Consider the following 20,473-nt stretch of genomic DNA (forward strand, 5'->3'; position numbering starts at 1 on the left):
AGCCTTAAAGTGAACTGTACATAGGTAGCTCACTAACTTAATAGCTAAAGTTCAGGCAATCTATAGGCCAGACGACTTCAATGCAAAGACAAGCTTGCCAGGCAAAGCCAGCCGAAGCTGTAATCTCCCCCAGTTGAATACCTCCAGAAAAAGAATTTTACTGACTCTGTCAGCAAAGAGGTCAGATCTTGTAATATACTCAAGCTTAACAGCTTGTTTGCTTTTATCTAGAATATTTTCAAATATTGGATGAAACATTATTTAGGGTACTTTTGTATAGACAATACCATCTTGCGTGATTGACTAGAAATTGAGGGCACCTGTAAATTCTGTAGCACCTGTGATTGGCTAGAAATGGATGGCATCTGTAAGTTTTTGTGGCACCTCTACATGAGAGCATGTCCTGTTTCTTGTCTATAGAATAGCTGTCTAGTAGTATGGGGAAATTCAAAAACATCATCAGTATTAGACAGATGATTTACAGGGAGCTGTACTAGATGAGCTCATATGATCTTCCTATCTCTAGCTTCTAGGAGTACATGAAATATAATAGAAGAATCTGGGAATCTAATTAAACCATGCATCTCCTTTTATTACATACGTACATGTACAAGTCACTAGAATCTTACTGGCCTTAGACCAGGCGTCAGCAACCTTTCAGAAGTGGTGTGCTGAGTCTTCATTTATTCGCTCTAATTTAAGGTTTCGCGTGCCAGTAATAATTTTAATGTTTTTAGAAGGTCTCTTTCTATAAGTCTATAATATAGAACTAAACTATTGTTCTATGTAAAGTAAATAAGGTTTTTAAAAATGTTTAAGAAGCTTCATTTAAAATTAAATTAAAATGCAGAGCCCCCCAGACAGTGTGAGTGCCACTGAAAAGCAGCTCGCGTGCCGCCTTCAGCATACGTGTCATAGGTTGCCTACCCCTGCCCTAGACTAACCCACCTGTCCGAAGTGACTCAGGAATTCATTACGAGCATATACATCTGGGAAAAGCCCTTGGTCTGAGTAACTGAGATTCCACTTTTCAGAGTGGTCGCCGAGTTAGTCTGTATCAGCAAAAAGAACAAGGAGTCCTTGTGGCACCAATGGGTAGGTCTTCACTACCTGCCGGATTGGCAGGTAGTAATCGATCTATCGGGGATTGATTTATCGTGTCTCGTCTAGACGTGATAAATGGATCCCCGAACGCGCTCCCCGTCAACTCTGGAACTCCACCAGGGCGAGAGGCGGAAGCGGAGTCGACGGGGGAGCCGCGGCCGTCGATCCCGCGCCGTGAGGACGTGAGGTAAATCCATCTAAGATATGTCAACTTCAGCTACACTATTCTCGTAGCTGAAGTTGCATATCTTAGATCGATTCCCCCCCCCAGTGTAGACCAGCCCTTAGAGACTAACACATTTATTTGAGCATAAGCTTTCGTGGGCTAAAACCCGGGTTTTGGCCCACGAAAGCTTATGCTCAAATACATTTGTTAGTCTCTAAGGTGCCACAAGGACGCCTCGTTTTTTGAGATTCCGCTGCAGCAGTTCCTGGGCAAGTGCCGAGACGAGGAACCAGCGCCAGGGAACTGAAGGTAGGCGGAAAACAAAGGGGTTCCGCATTCCCCACTAACACAAGCCCCCTGGCAGATCGCATTCGCAGTCTGGCTGCAGACACTACACCGCTCACCGTGATGACAGAACACTATCCCTGGAAGAGGGCGAGCAAGGATCCTGCATGGTTTGTTACGCTTCACACGGACACCCCTAAAACTCAGCTACCCGAGGCGGGACAGGAGCAGCCACCCCGCCCAACGCAGGCCCGCGCGGGGGAGAGACATGCTGGCCAAGGTAAGGTGGGGCCCTTGAGGTAAGGCTTGCCGAGCCGCTCGACCCAGCTGGGGCTGGCCTGAGGGGAGCCAAACCGCCTTTGAAGGGGTCGGATTCGTTCACACACTTGGCTCCTTTGTCCTGTCACTGAGGTGAGCAAAGGACACCCCCAAAATGGCGTCGCTCTACCAGGCACCTGCTGGGCCAGACCCTGGCCGCGCGCTTCCTTCCCTCTCCCAATGACCCCTCATGAAAGCGCCCCGCCCCGCCCCGCGCGGCCAGTCCTCGCGAGAGCAGGCCTGGCGGGACAGAGGAGGCGGAAGTGACGCACAGCATGACGGCGGAGGGCGGGCCAAGGAAGTGCGTCATGGCCTCGCCCCCGTGGCGGGCGGGCCCGTGAGCACCAGGCGCGGGCCTTGCGAACGCCGGAGCGGGAGGTGAGGGAGGGACGGCGGGAACCATTTACTAATTGCTCCGGGCTTGGCCTCTGCCCCGGGTCCTCCTAGCCCGGCCGCTCCGCCGTGTTTCCATGGTAACCGGCGGAGCAGCGCCCTCAGGCTCCCATCCCAGCCCCCGACCCCCATTAGGACCCCTCGGGGCCAGGCCGCCGCGGCTCTGCGCCTCTGGCGGGCTCATGGGGGTGGGGGGGGGAAGGCCGCTCCTCGGGGAAGGCCGCGTGTGCGGCCTTCCTCCGGGCACAGCCGCAGCCCTTCCTGGGCGGCTTCTCAGGCCCTGTCTAGACAAGGGGCCCGCACTCCTCCTTGGAATGGAAGTATTTCTGTAGTGGGCGTGCAAAGCCTCTGCGTGGGTCAGCTCCCGGGTGGCCCATGGTGATTTGACCTGAGCTGATTAGGAGTCAGGTTAAGGTTTCAACCTGTGGGTGGTGGACCCCTGAGGGTCTGCGGACTATGGCTGAGGGGGGTATAAAAGGCTGTGCTTACCACTGGTTTTCAATCTGTGTGTGGGGGGGTGGACCCCAGGGGGTCCACAGACTATGTCTAAAATGTCCCTGGGCACTGCACCTCCATTTGAAGTTTTTTAGGGGTCTGCAAATGAAAAAAGGTTGAAAACCACTGGTTTAGCGTGACTACACTACAGCGGCACAGCGACGGTGCTAGGGAGGCCACTTGTCTGATTTTATACAAGACAGTTCCCTTTTCGGGCGGTTGGCCCCCTATCCACTACTGGGACAAAACTGGACAGGGCTTTGTCGCTATCCGTTGGGGGAATGGCGTTTTGAACAGTACTTCGTCCCCACCGACCTGACCTTGTACACATTCTGCTTGCAAGGTCAGGTAGGTCCGGCTGGCAGGGCCAAGGTCACACAGGCAGGTGCACTCACGCTGTTCCTGGAAGTGCTGAAGTGTCCAGTATTCTGGGAACATGTGAGTGGCTACCCTGTACTGTGCTGTATCTATGCTGCTGCAACACCATAGCATAGATACTTCCTACATCAATGGAAGGGTTTTTCCATCAATCTAGTTAATCCACCTCTCCCAGAGGCACTAAGTAGGTCTCTGGAAGAATTCTTCCCTCCATCTAGCTGTGTCTGTGGGGGGACTTAAGTCAACCTAATTATGTTGTACAGCGCATGAAATTTTTCACAACCCTAAGCGAAGTAGCTAGGTTGATCTCATTTTTAGGTGTAGGCCAGGCCTAAAGAGGCTACCCTTAAAGTGACATAAGAGGGTCTGTGCAGATTTTTGCACTCATTTAAACCAACAGCTTTAGTCAAATCAGTGCAACAGAAGTATGAAACTTGGGACAGTACTTGGGTGGGCAAGGCTGCCGGAAGCCTGTGCAATTTGAATGAGGGACACTTTAAAGAAAAAAACAAAAGGGAGATTTAAAATGTTTGAGATGTAAATAGCCAAATTCTTCTAGAAACAGATCTTTGAAGTGAATAGACAGGAGGGACTCTCCCAAAGCAGGGAGACTTGACAGGACTGGGAGTATTTGAGGTGACCAAGTCGTTTATGCTCTCTGTGTTTAACATTAAACTACATGCACTTCTCCCATGCTTTGGATATACATAACTCTAAATTGACAGTATTAATTTATTTAGTTTCCAATGATGGACTGCCCATTCTATTCCACTAAATGCCCCCTAACAAACATAAATAGAATAATAAATTTGGCGTAGTCCATGGCCGCATTAATGGTGTGATTCTACAAAGATTGAAGTTTGTGAATAACTTTACTCCTGTGAGCAGTTGCATTGCATGCATTGGACTACTTACAAGAGTGTGCTTAGATCTTTGCAGAATTGGGCCCTAAATCCTTGTGAACTTTGTAGCTGTTGTAAGTAGTGATTTGCTGGCAATATTGTTGCCTAAAAATGAAATGACAATACTCTCATCTACCATATAAGTGTAATTTCAATGAATTTTAATGAGAAGTTGCAGTATGTACTTATTTAGCATATATGCTTCTTCTTGTGTGCTGTAAATTACACATGATAAAGCATGCTCTTGGTTTCTGTGCTTTCAGTGTGTAAGATAAAGTATGCCCAAGATAACATTAAATGGCATCGCAGTGGACTTTCCTTTTCAACCATACAGATGTCAGGAGGAATACATGATTAAAGTGCTTGAGTGCCTCCAGAAGGTAAGCACTGGGAGAGGTTACAGTAAATTTCCAGCACTGGTCAGGCGGACTCCTTTGGGATCCATTTGTGTTGGGGAATGGGTGGGAAGGGCGATTTAGGATTTGGAGTGTCAGTGTTTCCAAAATAATTCCTTCTTCCTACAATGCAGATTTTACTGTGTCAAGTGACAGGGTTTTACCTGTGATCAGGTTGAATTATAATCATGTTACAGAGCCTGCTCTTTATAGGGCTTTAGCCCAGGGTTCTGTTTTGTGTTTACAACACAATTTGATTCTGTCCACAAGCAGTACCAGGCCATGATATAACTCGGTACCTCAAGAGGGTGAAATTTATAATGTAGATATTTTTTTGGCAGGGGTGGGGAGGAAAGAGGTTCATAACTGTTAGGATTTCTCTGCCGTAGGGGGCCAGGTCCGAGCCCAAGAGCAAGCCCTTTTATTTATTTAAAAATAAAAATAAAAAATCAGTTTGGTTGTTTTAAGCGAAACGAACATGAAAATAAATTGACTAGCGTATCGGATGTTTTGAAGGTATTGTAACATTTAAAGGCTGTTTGTATAGCATGGCGGGTAAATGGTTTTTGTAATGTGAAAAAAATATTTAAAATGGTTTTTAAGAAAGAGGCTGTGCAGTAACCTTTTCCCTGGTGATTTACTGTGGAATTTTAATTCTTGTCTTTATCAGAAATCACAGTTTGTAGAAGCTAGAATGCAATTAATGTAAAAGGTTATCTGTAGGGCCCTACCAATTTCATGGCCATGAAAAACGTCACAGACCGTGAAATAAGCCCTCTCCTGTGAAATTTGAACTCCCTGAAATCAGCCGGTCTGGGGAGGGACTAGACCTGTCCTTTCCCTGCACGGCTGTTATGGGGAGAGATCAGACCCACCTCCACAGGCAGCACAGAAGTGAGGGTGATACACCCTCACTTCTGTGCTGCAGCAGCTCCAGAGCTGGACTCCGGACTCCTGGGCCCCCATGGCTCTTGCCCGGGCTCAGGGTGCCTGAGCTCTGGGGCTTCCGCTCCCTCTCCCCCATGGCTCCTGCCCAGGGTGCTGCCTCTCTCCCCCTCCCCCCGGCTCATGCTGGGGCTTGGGGCTTCCACCCCCTGCAGCTTCAACCTGGGATCAGGAATCTGGGTTGGATGCTGTCACCCCCCCGCCCCCCGCAGCTCCAGCTCCTGCCCAGGGCTGCCCCCTCATCCCCTGTGGCTCTGGGCAGTCGAGCTTGGGACTGCTTCTCTGCCCTCCCCCCAACCTATGGGCCCATGCATTAATCCACCACTGGCTCTGTCTGGGGTGCTCCCAGCAGCACTGGGGAGATCGGACCTACCTCCACCTCTGGGAACCTGCTCTAGCTGCAGGAAACTGCAGCTGCTGCTTTCAGAGCTGGGGTCTGAAGGTAGCACGGAAGTGAGTATGGCAATCCTGTAACCCCCCTTCAACAGCTTTAGAAACCCCCCCCACAATCCCCTTTTGGATCAGGACCCCCCACAGTTACAACACCTGAAATTTCAGATGTAAACATCTGAAATTGTGAAATTGACCAATTTTAAGACCCCCATGGCTGTGAAATTGACGAAAGTGAATTGTTAATTTGGTAGGGCCCTAGTTATCTGGTTTGCAAACTGCGAAAGGAGACTCTCACAATTTAAACTACTAATGAAAAAAATACCTAGTTTTTCTCCTTTCTTGTCCATATACTCTCTGCTTTCCACTCCACGAGACTTTATTTTTAATTGTACATATTTTTTAGCATGCAATTAAAAAAAAACAATGCCAGAAATGTTATAGTGTTAAATCTTTTGGCAGAAATGTAGGTAGGTTTTTTCTTCCCTCTCTCCGAAACTTGGAAAAAGAAAAGAAAACTAAATAAGTAGTCCTTATGTTCATGCAATCTGTCCTTAATTTTAAAAAATGATGGTGTACTTATGGTATTATCTACTTGGCATTTCCGTAATATAGTCTTAGTGAATGTCAAACAAATAAGGAAACACTTTCCAAAATACTGATTATTCTTTGCCTGGAGTGCCTAAAGTAGTTTTTCTGAGATTCATGTTCTTTGTTCCACCCTATCCAAGACCTGAGCTCTTTTGTGGAAGAAGAGAAGTTTTACTCTCCATGACACTCCAGAATTCAGCCTCACCACAGCTGCAATGTTAGTTGCTCAGTAGACTCCCACTGATGTTGGGATGTAAAAGCAGATATCATTTTAAACGTGTTTTATGAATGGCCTTTCTTAATAGTGTTTAGACATAATTTGCTCTGGTCAATGCATAACCCAGGCATAAAAGTTTTAAAACAAATTGCATTCTGTAATGTCTGGTCTACAGACATAAAATATTTAAAAACAGGTCATGGGCACAGTTCTATCCCTGGTGTAAACCATCTATACTGCGTGATTCAATCTTGTGATGTGGAGTGTATGTTTAAACTATTAACTTGCTTAGCAACTCAGTCACCATTTACAGTCTTATAATCATTTCCAATTTTAGCCTAAGGCAGCAGCTTATAATATTTTCCTTTATTTTAACCTAAAATTTGTCATGTGTTAAGCAAAGTATGGAGAATTTCTGTGCTAATTAAAGGATAAAATAGTCCATGAATCTGTGTTTTAGGTTGAAGTAGTGGTTTTTTTGAAGAAGTGTTTTTTTTACCCACAAAGTGGATCTGAAGAAGTGTTTTGTTTTTTTACCCACGAAAGCTTATGCCCAAATAAATCTGTTAATCTTTAAGGTGCCATCGGGCTCCTCGTTGTTTTTGTGGATACAGACTAACACGGCTACCCCCTGATACTTGACTGGGGTAAAGGCTCTTACAGGTTGTACCTCTATGTGGCAGCTTTTACAGGCTTATAAGCATGTACATATATGTTTCTAGTGGAAGGTATATCATGCTACATAAATCTGTACAGTGATGTGATTATTCTTATTCCTGGGAAAATACTGTACTATAAGGTGGTCAATGCTAGGCAAATTTCTGAGTTGTCCCCAAATTTTCCTCCCTTCTCCCCCAACATTAAGAAGGTGAATGGCATTTTGGAGAGTCCCACGGGTACAGGGAAGACCTTGTGCCTCCTCTGTACCACTCTGGCTTGGCGGGAGCATTTTAAAGATACCATCTCGGCACGGAAAATTGCACAGCGAATGAATGGAGTGGAACTCTTTCCTGACAGACCCATGTCGTCCTGGGGTGATGCTGAAATCCCAGGTAAATGTCCCAGCAAGCAGGCTTTGACTGTTATACTTGGTTGGGAACCTTGAAGGAATGATAGGGGATGATTAGTATTTCTTTTATCCTTGTCATGTACCTGTGAATGTCAGAATGGCATTATTTAGCAGCTAAAGCATTATTTCACACTTACCTTTTACTGATGTAAATCTAAAGATGTCTCACTTAACCTTTCTCCTTGCTACAGGGCAGTAAAAATATCCACTTAGCTCATTTCCTGTAGGTGAAGAGTTGGATTGTAAAATTCCTTGCTGTCTCCATAAGCCACACTGTTACCATAGCACCAGCTGGGGAAAGCAGGCTAATGATATCTTTAGCTCTTCCTTCTGTTTAGCGCTAATAATTTTTTTTCTTTTTTTCTCCCTTTGGCAGCTTATTACACTGATGTTCCTAAAATAATTTATGCCTCCAGAACCCATTCTCAGCTTACTCAGGTCATCAGTGAGTTAAAGAGCACTGTCTACAGGTAAATACACATTAAGAAAATGCTTTTCAGTCAGAGTAAAAGGGTAGAAACCCAGTCATTTCAGGGATTATTTGAATTGTGTTGGGATGACTACATATCTGATGATGTATCCCTTGGAATGCAATTCTCATAATGCAGATGGATGGAAACTGAACTTCTCTGACTCACTGTGTAGCTTTTCCCCATGCTGAGGATTGTTCTTCCCATTCTTCTTCCTTTTCTCGCTCCTATCCCAAAGTTTCCTGTATATAATCCCCTTTACTTCAAAAGTTCCTTTGAAAAAGTGTGGTTTTCCAGTCAAGCCTGTAAATTTTTTTGTGTATGAAAAGAAATGTGCTTCATATTTTCTTCAGGGCGAGATGGATTTTTCAGTTTATCTGGGTTAATAGAACATTTTGCTTGTATTCCTGCCAATGGTGCTGTTTCATGTAGCTCCATGGTTCTGTTTTTTGTAATTTGTCAGTTAGTAACCACTTGCGTATCTGTATATCTTTTCAATTAACAAAGCTATTTTGAATGCTTGCCTTCAGCCACAGCTTCTGCAGTAAATTATCATTAATCCAATCTCCCTGCTATCTCAGAAATAGATTCTGGTGCGAGAGGGTTCTTTTTTAGGTCCATGGTAATTAGATCTGGTGGTATAACGGGATCTAGATTTTGTGGGGGTGCTTTTTGAGAGAGTTGACTAAAGCTACTATTGATTACTCCCTGCCCCCATCAAAATAATTTCATTAATGCATATTTAAGTTTGAGAATTTATTGCTGCTACAAAAAAAATTGTGATGTTCTAGATGAGAAATGTCGCTGTTGAAAAGCCTTGAGATTCCCAAATTTCTGACACCCACTTTTATTCTTCCCAGCCAACTTTCACATTTGAAATACTTGACTCAAGCTAGCAACATATGTGTTCAAAAGTCTGTTTTTCTCTCTCTTGTCCCCTCCTCCTTTTTTTAATACCAGCTATTTCTGTGTTTTGTTTAAATAGGCCAAAGGTGTGTGTGTTGGGCTCCAGAGAGCAGCTTTGTATTAACCCTGAAGTTAAGAGACAGGAAAGTAATCACATGCAGGTAAGAACACAACAGCTCATACGTGTAAGTGACCGTATCTTGGCTTTAAGGCATGTAACTGCTAACGCTGAAGTTCATTACAATCCTTGGCGAAACTCAGAGGTATTAGTTGACCGTACAGTTGGAGTGCTATAGAAAGTTTGTGTTCTTGTCCTGCTCTGTTAGTGAAGAATTAAGTTCTGGGATTTACCTTTCCAAGAGGGGTTGTGACGGGTGAGAGCATGTGAATTAGTTTTCTGCATTCAACTTCCAGTCCTGCCACTTGCTTGCCAAGTGACCCAGGGCAAGTAGTTTAAAATGACACCATCAATTTAAAAATCATGCTCCTGATTGAAAATGTTTTACCTACTGCTGTCACATGTAATGTTAAGGACTACCGTAGCTGAAAAAAGACTAATGGGGGAAAATAACTGAGTAGTCTGTCACTTTCCCCCTGTTTGTTTGGGTGTTTTACATACCAATGGGGAAGGAAAGAACACGGAGAGGAAAATCTGATTGTAAAACTGCAAAGATTGGCCCAGGGATTTGTAGGCAGGTGTAGGCCTTGCAATGATATTTGATTCTTTCCCTGAAATTGACTAAATTTCAAATGGCTGGTGTCCCTTTTCTCTCTGCCTTAGTTTCCTTATTTTTAAATTGGGTTCAATACTACTTCCCTTACATGGCCTAATGTATGTAAGGCATTTAAGTCTTTATATGAAAGGTGCCATAGCAATTCAACATACTGGTGATGCTCAGAGGGTTTTTTCCCCTTTTTCTTTGGCAGGACAACTTGTTGGTATCCCCCTATTTGATTCTCATTGTTGATGATCTGGTATGCATTGCTTCTAGCTTGGTGCTCTAGCATGCTGCATTTCTGCAGGCCCTCTTAGTAGCTGAATAAAGAGGCAGTATTAAAAGGGTCTCAGAGGGAGGTTTGGCTTCTTCTTCGGGCAGGTGGATGCCCCTGGGGAGGGGACCTATCTGTGGGAAGTATGGAGGCATAACGATGGATGTACAAGAAAAATCCTAGGAGATGGAGAAATTTAGGAACAAATGGCAGCCTCATTATGAAGGAGCCCAGTGAAGCCACATGTTTCGTAGGCTGTGGATTATAACCTGATCCTCCGTTGTGCTTGGTTAAATTAAAATTTAAATAAAATAAATAAATAAATGGTTGGGGTAGATGCTGCACCGTGATCAAGGTCTGCAGAAAATGTGAGAAGAAAAGGGATTGTTTTTTTTTTTAGAGAAACCTTTCCCCATTCCTTATTATGCTGAGCTGGTGTCACTGAATATGTTCATTTACCCTGCCCCTCCCTCCACAGCCTTGGGCCAGCTGTGCCTTTGTGCCTGAAATGTGCTTTGTCTTGCAGATCCACATGTGCCGAATGAAAGTGATGGCTCGTACTTGCCATTTCTATAACAATGTGGAGGGTAAGTTTGGCTGTGGAGGCAATGCCCTGATTTTGGGCAGAGAGATACCTGGCAGGTGGATGGGGAAGTTGAAAAGGAATGAGAGAACCCATCGGCAACTGAATGTATGCATGTACATTTACTTTTAATAGGTTTTTAAGCTAATGCTCAGGAAAGGTACAGGATTGATATCCCTGAAGGCTGAAATCTTTTTAATTTGTCCACAAAACAGAGCAAGAGCAGCAGCAGTGCAAATTATCCATATAATCCCGGCAATAGGCTTCACCCCTGAACTGGTGAGGCCCTTCTAGGAGTGAGAGTGTATTTCTTTCTACATGCCCATTCCGCTCTTGGCCTCTTTGCTGTGGCTGCTAGTAATTGAGCTAAATGAGAAAGTGGGTTTTGGGATTTGAATCAGACCACAAATTAATATCATGTTAGTCACCAAACAGTTGTCAGCACTACTGAACTGCAACTCAGCAGAGAACCAGCATGCTACATGATACACAGTGTGAGGGAGCAGGGAGGAAGTAGCCAAGGAGTCTGCTGGTGTGGGACGACAGACCCCTTGTCTTCAAGTGCAGATGGTTTTAAACATCCTTGCAGAACCCCCGTTCAATAAACTGTATTGTGCTTATCGTATCCTCTGAAGGATGATGGGCTGGGTTGACTGTGCTAGGGTTCAAACCTGTGGTTCTGTATATTTTAAGATGAAGCGTAGACCAGTAAACTGGCGTCCTGAATTTTTACTAATATGCACACACACAAACAGTTCTTCAGCACAAGACCAAGTTAAGGAAAGGATAGCAGTTCCTCTTGCCTGAGTGAATTATAAGGCATTCGGGTCATTGAATTTTGGGCTGCAGGAACTGAGCAAACCAGAAATTAGCTTAGGACTAAACCATTGAAAAAATTATGGCACCAACATGTGTATTAGCTCACAAACGATCATCTACATATGTTGTGGCTTATTATGAAAAATGTAATTAAGAGTTAAATCAACAGGTGTTCACATTTCTTGGAGCCTGTCCTGGAATTTGGAAGCCACAGGGCCAGGTTTCATAGAATAATAGAAATTAAAGATGGAAAAGGACCTGCTAGGTTACATTTAGGCCATCCCAAGAGGTCCAGTGCAGGATTATTTCTTGCAATATGGACATTAGGGTAAAAATCAAACACTATTTATAAAACAGTTCTCCATGGAGTGGATGGAACAAAATACAAAATAATTGACGGAAATCTTCAAATGCTAATGTGTGTTTGACTGAAGCTTGTGCATCGAGGAGTAAATAACAACCGGAGCACTCTATGCTGGTGGAGCTCCAGAGAATAACCTTAGGCCTTAGTTTCAATCCAGGGAATCAAGATAAGAGACTTTGATAGAATCCAATGAATGTGGAGCGAAGTACAGTCCCCACATGTGATTATGTTTATGTAATTATTTTCTTCGATTTCTGTAACTGTTCGTTTCTCCTTCACAGAGAAGAGTACAGAGAAGGAACTGACCAACTCCATCTTAGATATTGAAGACCTGGTTAAAAATGGAAACAAGCACAGGTAAAAGTTCCGCACTGTCCTTCTTGTTCTGGGGTATGCATTTGTATGAACTTGACCCCCCTATAAGTTCCAGATGAGCAGCAATGACAAGAGTCGAGTAGTGACGTGTGCAAAGAACTCTCAAGAAATCCATCTGCACTGAGACCTTAATGCCTCTTCCTAGAGCTGATGGTGTATTTGAGTCCTGATCTGCTGCAGAGACCAGATACTGATCACAGTCAGGCATACCCGAGGAGGAACTGCTGATTATGCAGGTGCTATGGTGGTTTTATGAGGTGGATGAGACCACAAAATCTCTTACCACTAGAGATTTAATGATCTAATCCAGCATTGAATCCTGGTCTTCAGGGGAGAAAGATTAGTGCATTGAACCACTAAGTCATCTCATTTTTCTCCTCTTTGGTATCTTGATCTGTGTTTTGCTGGACTGCACAGTTAGGTATTGAGTCTGGCATTCCTTTTTACTGAAGTATAAATAAGAAGGGCCCACATGGATAAAGCGACGCATCTGCCTTAAGATCTAATGTTCCAGTCATTAAAAAGCTGTTTAGAAACCTTTGAGAGCCTGAAACATAATAAATGACGGCAGAGTGCACTTTAGTCTCTCTGTGGATATTGTTTTATAGTTCATACTTTTTTTTAACAGAGTTTGTCCTTATTATCTATCTCGGAGCCTGAAGCAGCAAGCAGATATTATTTTTATGCCTTACAACTATTTACTAGACTCAAAGGTAACATTTTTATTTTTAAATTCAAATGTTTTTTATTGATCTTTTTTTATCAGATTTTAGTGGATATGCCAAAAAGAATGTGCATAGCAAACAAACACCTGAGGTGGTACACTTCAAAACTAGCTAAAACACTGCACAGAGTACATGAGGCAAAACTTCATAACCTAATTCAAATCAAGAACCTTAAAGATGGTTCACTTTCACATCTTGCTCTTTGAATTTCCTTCTCCCCTACAATTAAGGAGCATGGGTTTTTTGGTTTTAACAGGAGCTCAATATCATTCAGTCAGTGGAATTCACCCTGCAGGGCACAATTCCCTTATGTTGTTTGTGTTGGTCTTACAATAAACCACTGTCAGAGGACAGGATACTGGGCTTGATGGACCTTTGGTCTGACCCAGTATGGCCATTCTTATGTTCATAATGAAAACTAAATTATATCCTGACAGTCTTTTTGCCACTTGTGGCATACCTTGAAATAAGTATCTTTTGAAGAGTTACCTCCATGATGGTAAAAGAGACCAATCTGTGCTATTTACATGCAGTATGAAAAGTGATGTTTGTTTACATTTAAATATTTAAAAAGACACCTGTGGAAGGCTTTAGGTGCCCTAACATTCAATTAATATTATGACATATCCTCAGCAACGTTATACGATCTGGCAGTCATCTCAAAAACAGCTCCTTTCCACCCCTCTTTTGGCCCAGGACACATACCTTCAGTCGTCTTCAAAAATCCTGTTGAATAGATGTCTTTTGCAGCATGACCAGAAGGTCACCAAACTTGGGCAATTTCAGATCAAGGTAGAAAGCAATTTCTAGAGTTCCAGGGCCCTCACAGAGAATGCCCTGCCAGTAGTCTCCTCTCTTTAAAATGTTGGGAATCCAGCTTGAGGCACCTCTGCTGACTGCAGTTGTTACAGTATGGAGCGAAAAGAGAGGCAGTCTTTCAGGTAGGCAGTTCCCAGGCCATTCCATCTTAAACTCGACTTAGAGATCAGTGGGCTGCCAATGCAGATCCCAGAGCGCTGATGTCTTGTGCTTCCTGCAAGATGTTCTGTTCAATAAGAAGTAACCAACAGACATTCTATGTAGTGACTTCATAGAAATCTAGGGGTAGAAGGGACCTCAAGTGATCATCAGGTACAGCCCCCTGTGCTGAAGCAGGACTAAGGAAACCTAGACCATCCCTGAGAGGTGTTTGTCTAAGCCTTCAATGATGACAATAATTCCACAGCCTTCCTTGGTGTAACCTATTCCAGTGCATAACTATTCTTATAGTTAGAAAATTTTTCCTAATATCTAACCTAAATCTCCGTTGCTGCAGATTAAGCCCATTATTTCTTGTCCTATCTTCAGTGGACACTGAGAACAATTTATCCCCATCCTCTTTGTAAGAGCCCTTACCATATTTGGAGAGTGTTATCAGGTCCCCTGTCAGTCATCTTTTCTCAAAACTAAACATGCCCAGTTTTTTAAGCTTTCCTCACAGGTCAGATTTCCTAAAGCTTTTATCATTTTCTTAGCATTTCTCTAGACTCTCTCCAGTTTGTCCGCATCTTTCCTAAGGGTAGATGTCCAGAACTGGACACAGTACTCCGGTTGAGGCCTCACCCGTGCTAAATAGAGCAGGCTGATCTGTAGGCTGTCAGAGTATCAAAGTGAGCTAAAGATGAAGAGGGTATTAGGAAATGAATTGACTGAACTTTATAATTGTACTGCACATAATACTGTGGGTGTGTTATATTTTGTCATCTTTGCAAAAAGAGATGTAGAAAATACGACAAAAAGAGAAATTAGAATGAATTATAATAAATTAATGCATCCCTTAAGGTATTAGTGTTATCTTCTTTCTTATGCATGTGAGTGCCTCTCAATTTCACCTTTTGGCCCCTAATCCCACTCCTTCTTCACAAGACAGACTATTATACATAAGATGGACCCATGATGTCATCTAACTTTCAGCACAGATGTATGGCCTTGTTCTTACCTCTAGAGGACACTTTTATTATCTCCATTTCAAGAGACTACGTTGCAGTGTAAGCAGCCAGAACTGTTTTGCTTGCCACATTCCATAGTGAATTATATCCCATCCAAACTCTCTCATGGTCCAGTTCACCAAGCTGTGTCCAAAGGACGTGTTGCTATCTCACCCATGTCCCCTTTGTTTTTGCTTTTAGAGCCGGAGAGCACACAACTTAGATCTGAAAGGGACTGTGGTAATACTCGATGAAGCTCACAATGTGGTAAATTATATCTGATTTTTTCCCCCCCACCATTTCCCCTTCCCCACCCAAACACAAAGTCTGACCCTTGTAGGTTACTTGTAACAAGGCGAAAGCTACAGTAAAAGAAATTATTTCAGCTGCTAGTATGATCAGTTTAGAAAGGTGGTTAAGTATACATTTGCGACTCCATCTATGTTGAAGTGTGGGTTTGTGTTCTATATGAATCTTAGCATTAGCTAAACCAGTATCTGTAGCAGTACACCTACTCTCCATCTATAATTGTGTGATATTGCTCTGTCTTCTTCTGTCATGGGCTTCACATTTCTGTAAGTGGTTGAATCCCCAATTTCTGATACCAAGGAATTAAATAGATCTAATACAATCCGTGCAGCTTCTTACATTGTGCCCTTCACTGAAAGTGTATTGGTTATAGAGCAAAGAGAACACGTTACAGCAGTGATACTCCGATAGAGGCTCGTGAGCCACAAGTGGCTCTTTAATGTGTCTCCTGTGGCTTTTGGGAGCACATGATATTAAAATTGTGTGATTTGATTATTAACCAGTCTAAGTTATTAATCAATCAGGATGCCTTTACTATGTTATTAACCAATTTTAGTTGATAAAATAATAATACTTGGTCAGTCATTTTGCTGTGAGAATTATATGGACTCAGTATGTCCCCTGTCCTACTGTTTATATATAGTACGACAGTAAGTGAAACAATGAATTCATACTACTATGGCTCTTTTGGGTAATGTTCATTGTTGATTTGGCTCCTGAAGCACGCTGAATATCACCGCATTACAGGTAAAACTTTTACATAATGATGAAGTAGGATGGATTTTTCAAACCAGTGATTAAGCCTAGTGAGCACACAGACCATTTTAGACTCAGCAGTTTATACTCAGTGCTAGATATTGCAAACCTATCTGAAAGACCTACATTTACAGTACAGCAGAGCCCCCGAGTAATTCTGTGCTTGGCAGAACTGTTATTTACTGTTCTTGTGTAAGAGTCTTGCACAGCCTTATCGCTTCTGAGTCAGGCTTTCCTGAAGCAATCCTGGCAGATCTTTGGATCTGCTGGCAGCTGACACCAGGGATTTGACCTGCACTTTCCAGCAGAGAAGGGGTTATCAGTTTCGTATGGAATGTTGTTCAGATGACTGCAGAATCAGGAAATTGCTAGGTACTTCGTTTGGCAAGCAGCCCTGGAGCACCTAGCTTGTTTGTTGTATAATTGGTGATTAGAAGTGAAGAAGTGATTATTAGTGAAGAAACTGAACAATTCTTGCCATAGTCGTCTGGTCCAGTTCTGGTTTTTCAGGTGTTTGTGCTGCAGTTGGAAGAGATGTGGAATTGTATTTGCTTACTGAATAACTAACCAGATTTGATCATTCTGGTTCTTATTGTCAAAAGTGCACAGAATTTCTGTGCTTGCACACTCAGGTATTGCTGCGCTTAGATATTTAGTTATGTGCCTAACTAGTACATCTGTCTAAACGAGTCACTTGAACATACAGCTGCAGTAGCTGCACGTGCAAATTAGGTGTTCAAAAAGCAAACATTTTGGAAAGAAGGATTCTAGGTCTAGAATGGTTCGGCTTCTATGGAATGTGAACTCCATGATGAAAGTATTAAGTCTCTGCTAGCAGTGAGTACTACCTTGTAGAGTTGTAGATGGAACCTGGAAAAGCAGACTCTGATGTAGTTTCATGTACTTTATTGCAAACAGAGCCTTCCCCCCAGGCACCACACCGCGTTGTATTAGTTCTGCTCTGACATGTTGGGCTATCTCACCTTTAAATGCTGGATAGCAAGTGAGTGTCTCAGCAATGGTAGAAAATCAGACTTATTTCACAAGCGTATTTGTTGAGTTTTTTTTTAAGAACAAACAAACAGCTGGTGGCCTCTTTCAATAGGAACTCTGTAAAGGGAAGATTGGATTCCTGCCGGAGCACCCTCCTCTTATCAAGAAGATATCAGAAGGTGTTGCATTACAAGATCATACCCCTAACTGGCTCAAACACTAGTTCAGTGCTTGGATAATGAAGTATAAAGGAACTCTTAAAATGTGTTCCCTGATCTGCCAAATTACACCGCTTTGAATTTCTCTCTGGCAGCGGCAATGTTTATTTTCTAGAGTGCCTGTTCTTGCATTGTTGTCTATTTTGCTGCAAAATGGCTGCTAGAAGTGGAGGATGTTTGGCCTGAGGTAGGTATAGACATTATTTTTAGTGTTGGAATACTATATTTGCTGCCTTAATCGAAATAGTCCTTTCCATTAAAAAGTGAACCGGGTTCCCACAGAGCTTTTCCTCTTCACAGCATGTTATAAGTCTTAGGGCTTGTCTACACAGGGAAATTGACTGAAATAGTTATTCTGGAATAAGCTGTTTTGCTTACCCTGTAGACACTCTTTGCAGGGGCCTTGGGCAGTGGTGCCCCTCAATCCCTCTTATTCTTTTCCTGTGGAACATAATAGTCAAATCTCCTGTGGGCTGTAATACTTTGTTCTAATTTTGCTTGATGGGTTTAGTGTGCAGGTAGTGTTGGTGACTTGTACTGTACAGGATATATCAGACTAGATGATCTGGGTGGTTCCTTCTGGCCTTACATTTTATGACTCTATTCTAGAATAAAATTGACTTTTATTCCAAAATATAACATGCATGTGGGGCGCTATTCCAGTATAGCTATTGTATAATAGCTTATTCTGCATCTTAGTTTCCCCATGTAAGCAAGTCCTTACTATTTCTCACAGCTGGGAGGAAGGTCAATACCATCTTCATTTTATGGATGAGGAAACTGTGGCAGAGAGGGTTGTGACTTGGCCGAGGTGACAGAGAAGTATTGTCAAAACTAAGATTAGAATTGGGGAGTATTCAGCCCATTAGACCACATCTCTCACGTAAGATTATTCAATTCCCTTCTCCATAGTTGATACTTATTTTCTTTATTTCTGTGTGTGTATATATTATTTAAATTTAAGATGGCATGTATGTATGTTGTATTTTATCCCTCTACTTCATTCATTACTTGCCATCTTAGATTGTAAAATCTTGAGTGCAAGGGACTGCATCTTCATATATGTGTTGGTCTAGCGGTATGATTTTTACTTGTGTGAGAGGTCCCAAGTTCAAATCCAGAACAAGTCCTCCAAAGGACAGGAATGGTTTGATTCCTGTAAAATTTTATGGAAGGAAATATTTGTGGTCTGGAAGGACAAGCGCATACACCACAGAGTATGAGAGGGGCTGAGGAGTTATTGGACATCCAGATTCAGGAAGCATTGCCACCCCAGATTCAAGAAAGGAAGAAATTGGTCACCGAAGGAGATTGGGAACCGGAGGGGAGACCAGGCAGTTTGTAACCATCAGAGGCAAGAAGTTCAGGTGCATTCTACATGGCTGGAGGCAGGAGAGGAGGGGCAGGCCATGACCACCAGATAGAATCAGTCCAGGAGGAGTTCCACATAAGTAGAAGAATCTAATAATAATCATGTTGACGTCTTTAAACCACAAGTTGAGGACTTCAGTAGCTCAGACATAGGTCAGGGGTTTGTTACAGGAGTGGGTGGGTGAGACTCTGTGGCCTGCATTGTGCAGGAGGTCAGACTAGAAGATCATAATGGTCCCTTCTGACCTTAAAGTCTAAGAGTCTATGAGCATAGAAACTGAGGATATCATCTGTGAAGATGCAGCTGGTCAAATGAAACAATGAGCTGTACAGGACATACCTGTGGTTGGCTGTTCAGCCCAACCCACAAAACAATCAAATGTACCCACAAAGAGATCTCCAACCAACCAAGGAAGACAGAAAATCCTCCTTGGGGATTCTGTACGAAGAAGAAGAACATCCTTTCCAAAGGAGCAGGCAGAAAACAGGATGGTGTGCTGTCTTCATGGAGCAAAGACACCAGATGTGACTTGAAGACTGGATAGGCTTCTGAACTCAGCAGGCAGAGATCCACTGGTAATGATGCATAAGGCACTAATGATGCTGTTTCCTGGGATACCTCACAGATCTTAGATGACTTCAGGGAACTCAGAAGGGTACTGAAGGAGAGGAATGTTCTAGTGATTTTCTCTGAAATCCTTCATTTGCTATGAGCAAGGGAAGACAGAAGGCAGAAGACTTTAGAATAAACCGCTAGCTAGGTAAATGGCAGAAGGATTAGGTTTTGTGAAACATTGGTCCACCTTCTGTAGGGGTGAGGGGACTGTCCACTTTGCATGGCCTCTATCTCAATAGAATGGGGACCACTCTTCTAGACTATAGGCTGGCTAGACTTGACAGGGAGGGCATTAAACTAGCAACAAACGAGATGGTGAAAAGGGAGAAGTAAGCACTCAGTTACAACAAACCATGATGTTGAGAACAAAATTAATCAAAGTACCAAGAGATGTGAACCGAAGAAATTCTTTATTTGTCTATACACCAATGTTAGGAGCCTGTGTAGTAAACAAGAGGAATTGGAATTGCTTATTTGAGCATAAATTCAACTGAGTGTAGGTACTACTGGAACTGGGTGGGATGGTTTGCATGATTGGAATGCTACGTCAGTGGTTTTAAGCTATTTAAAAGGTTTGAGTGGGCAAAAGGGGAAGAGTAGTGGCATGGTGTCAGAAGTGGCATTATGTGTTTGAGTCACTGACAAGTCAGAAGCAAATTGTCTTGAATGCTTACGTATCAGTGTCCTAACAGATATAGCACAAGATGGGGTACTAATTAGGGATGTAAATATAGTTTAAAAAGTTAACCATTTAAATGATTAAAATTACATTGTTTAACCAGTTAATCGATTAAAGGGAGAGGGGCTGGGGCTGCTCTGGCCAGCCCAGGGCTGGGGGTTAACGGTAAGACTAATGCTTACCAGTTAACCATTTAAAATTTTACATCCCTAGTACTAATTGGGGTCTGCTACAGACCACCCTATCACCCTAAGGAATAGGATGACCATCTCCTCGAGTGCCTAACTATAATGCATACGGAAAAAATTGCATTATCATGGAGGATTTCAATCTGAATGACATGCTGGGGTTCCTGTGCAGCCAGTACTAAAATGTCCTCAGAATTTGTAAATATTATAGATGACAATTTGCTAATTCAAAACGTGTTGCATCCCACATAGGGGAATTCAGTATTCGAGAAATACAGAGGAATTGCATTCAGGTGTTTTAAAGGAGCTGACTGCAGAGCTCTGTGGGATCATTAATGTTGATTTTCAATAACTCTTGGAACACTGGGGAAGTTTCAGAAGACTGGAAGAAAACTAATGTTGTGCTAATATTTAGAAAGTATGAAAATGATGACCGGGTAATTATAGGCCTGTTATCAGTCCCAGGCAAAGTAATGGAAAGACTGATACAGGACTC

The 20,473-nt window shown here is 42.9% G+C and overlaps 1 protein-coding gene across 3 annotated transcripts in view; it reads left to right on the plus strand.

The window, feature by feature from the left end:
* Window positions 1-2,183: 2,183 nt before the first annotated feature.
* RTEL1 (regulator of telomere elongation helicase 1) overlaps window positions 2,184-20,473 on the plus strand; it is a 99,066-nt gene continuing 80,776 nt past the window's right edge. For all 3 annotated transcript variants that reach the window (XM_026652802.1, XM_026652803.1, XM_026652804.1), the window contains exons 1-9: window positions 2,184-2,251; window positions 4,305-4,421; window positions 7,445-7,631; window positions 8,025-8,118; window positions 9,104-9,185; window positions 10,541-10,601; window positions 12,062-12,137; window positions 12,784-12,868; window positions 15,049-15,114. In XM_026652802.1, the coding sequence (XP_026508587.1) occupies window positions 4,320-4,421; window positions 7,445-7,631; window positions 8,025-8,118; window positions 9,104-9,185; window positions 10,541-10,601; window positions 12,062-12,137; window positions 12,784-12,868; window positions 15,049-15,114 (753 nt within the window). In that variant the 5' untranslated portion in view covers window positions 2,184-2,251; window positions 4,305-4,319. The remainder of the gene's footprint in view (window positions 2,252-4,304; window positions 4,422-7,444; window positions 7,632-8,024; window positions 8,119-9,103; window positions 9,186-10,540; window positions 10,602-12,061; window positions 12,138-12,783; window positions 12,869-15,048; window positions 15,115-20,473) is intronic.

This window comes from Terrapene carolina, unplaced genomic scaffold (genome assembly GCF_002925995.2).
Source record: "Terrapene carolina triunguis isolate 2854851 unplaced genomic scaffold, T_m_triunguis-2.0 Scaffold130, whole genome shotgun sequence".
Classification (NCBI taxonomy): domain Eukaryota; kingdom Metazoa; phylum Chordata; order Testudines; family Emydidae; genus Terrapene; species Terrapene triunguis.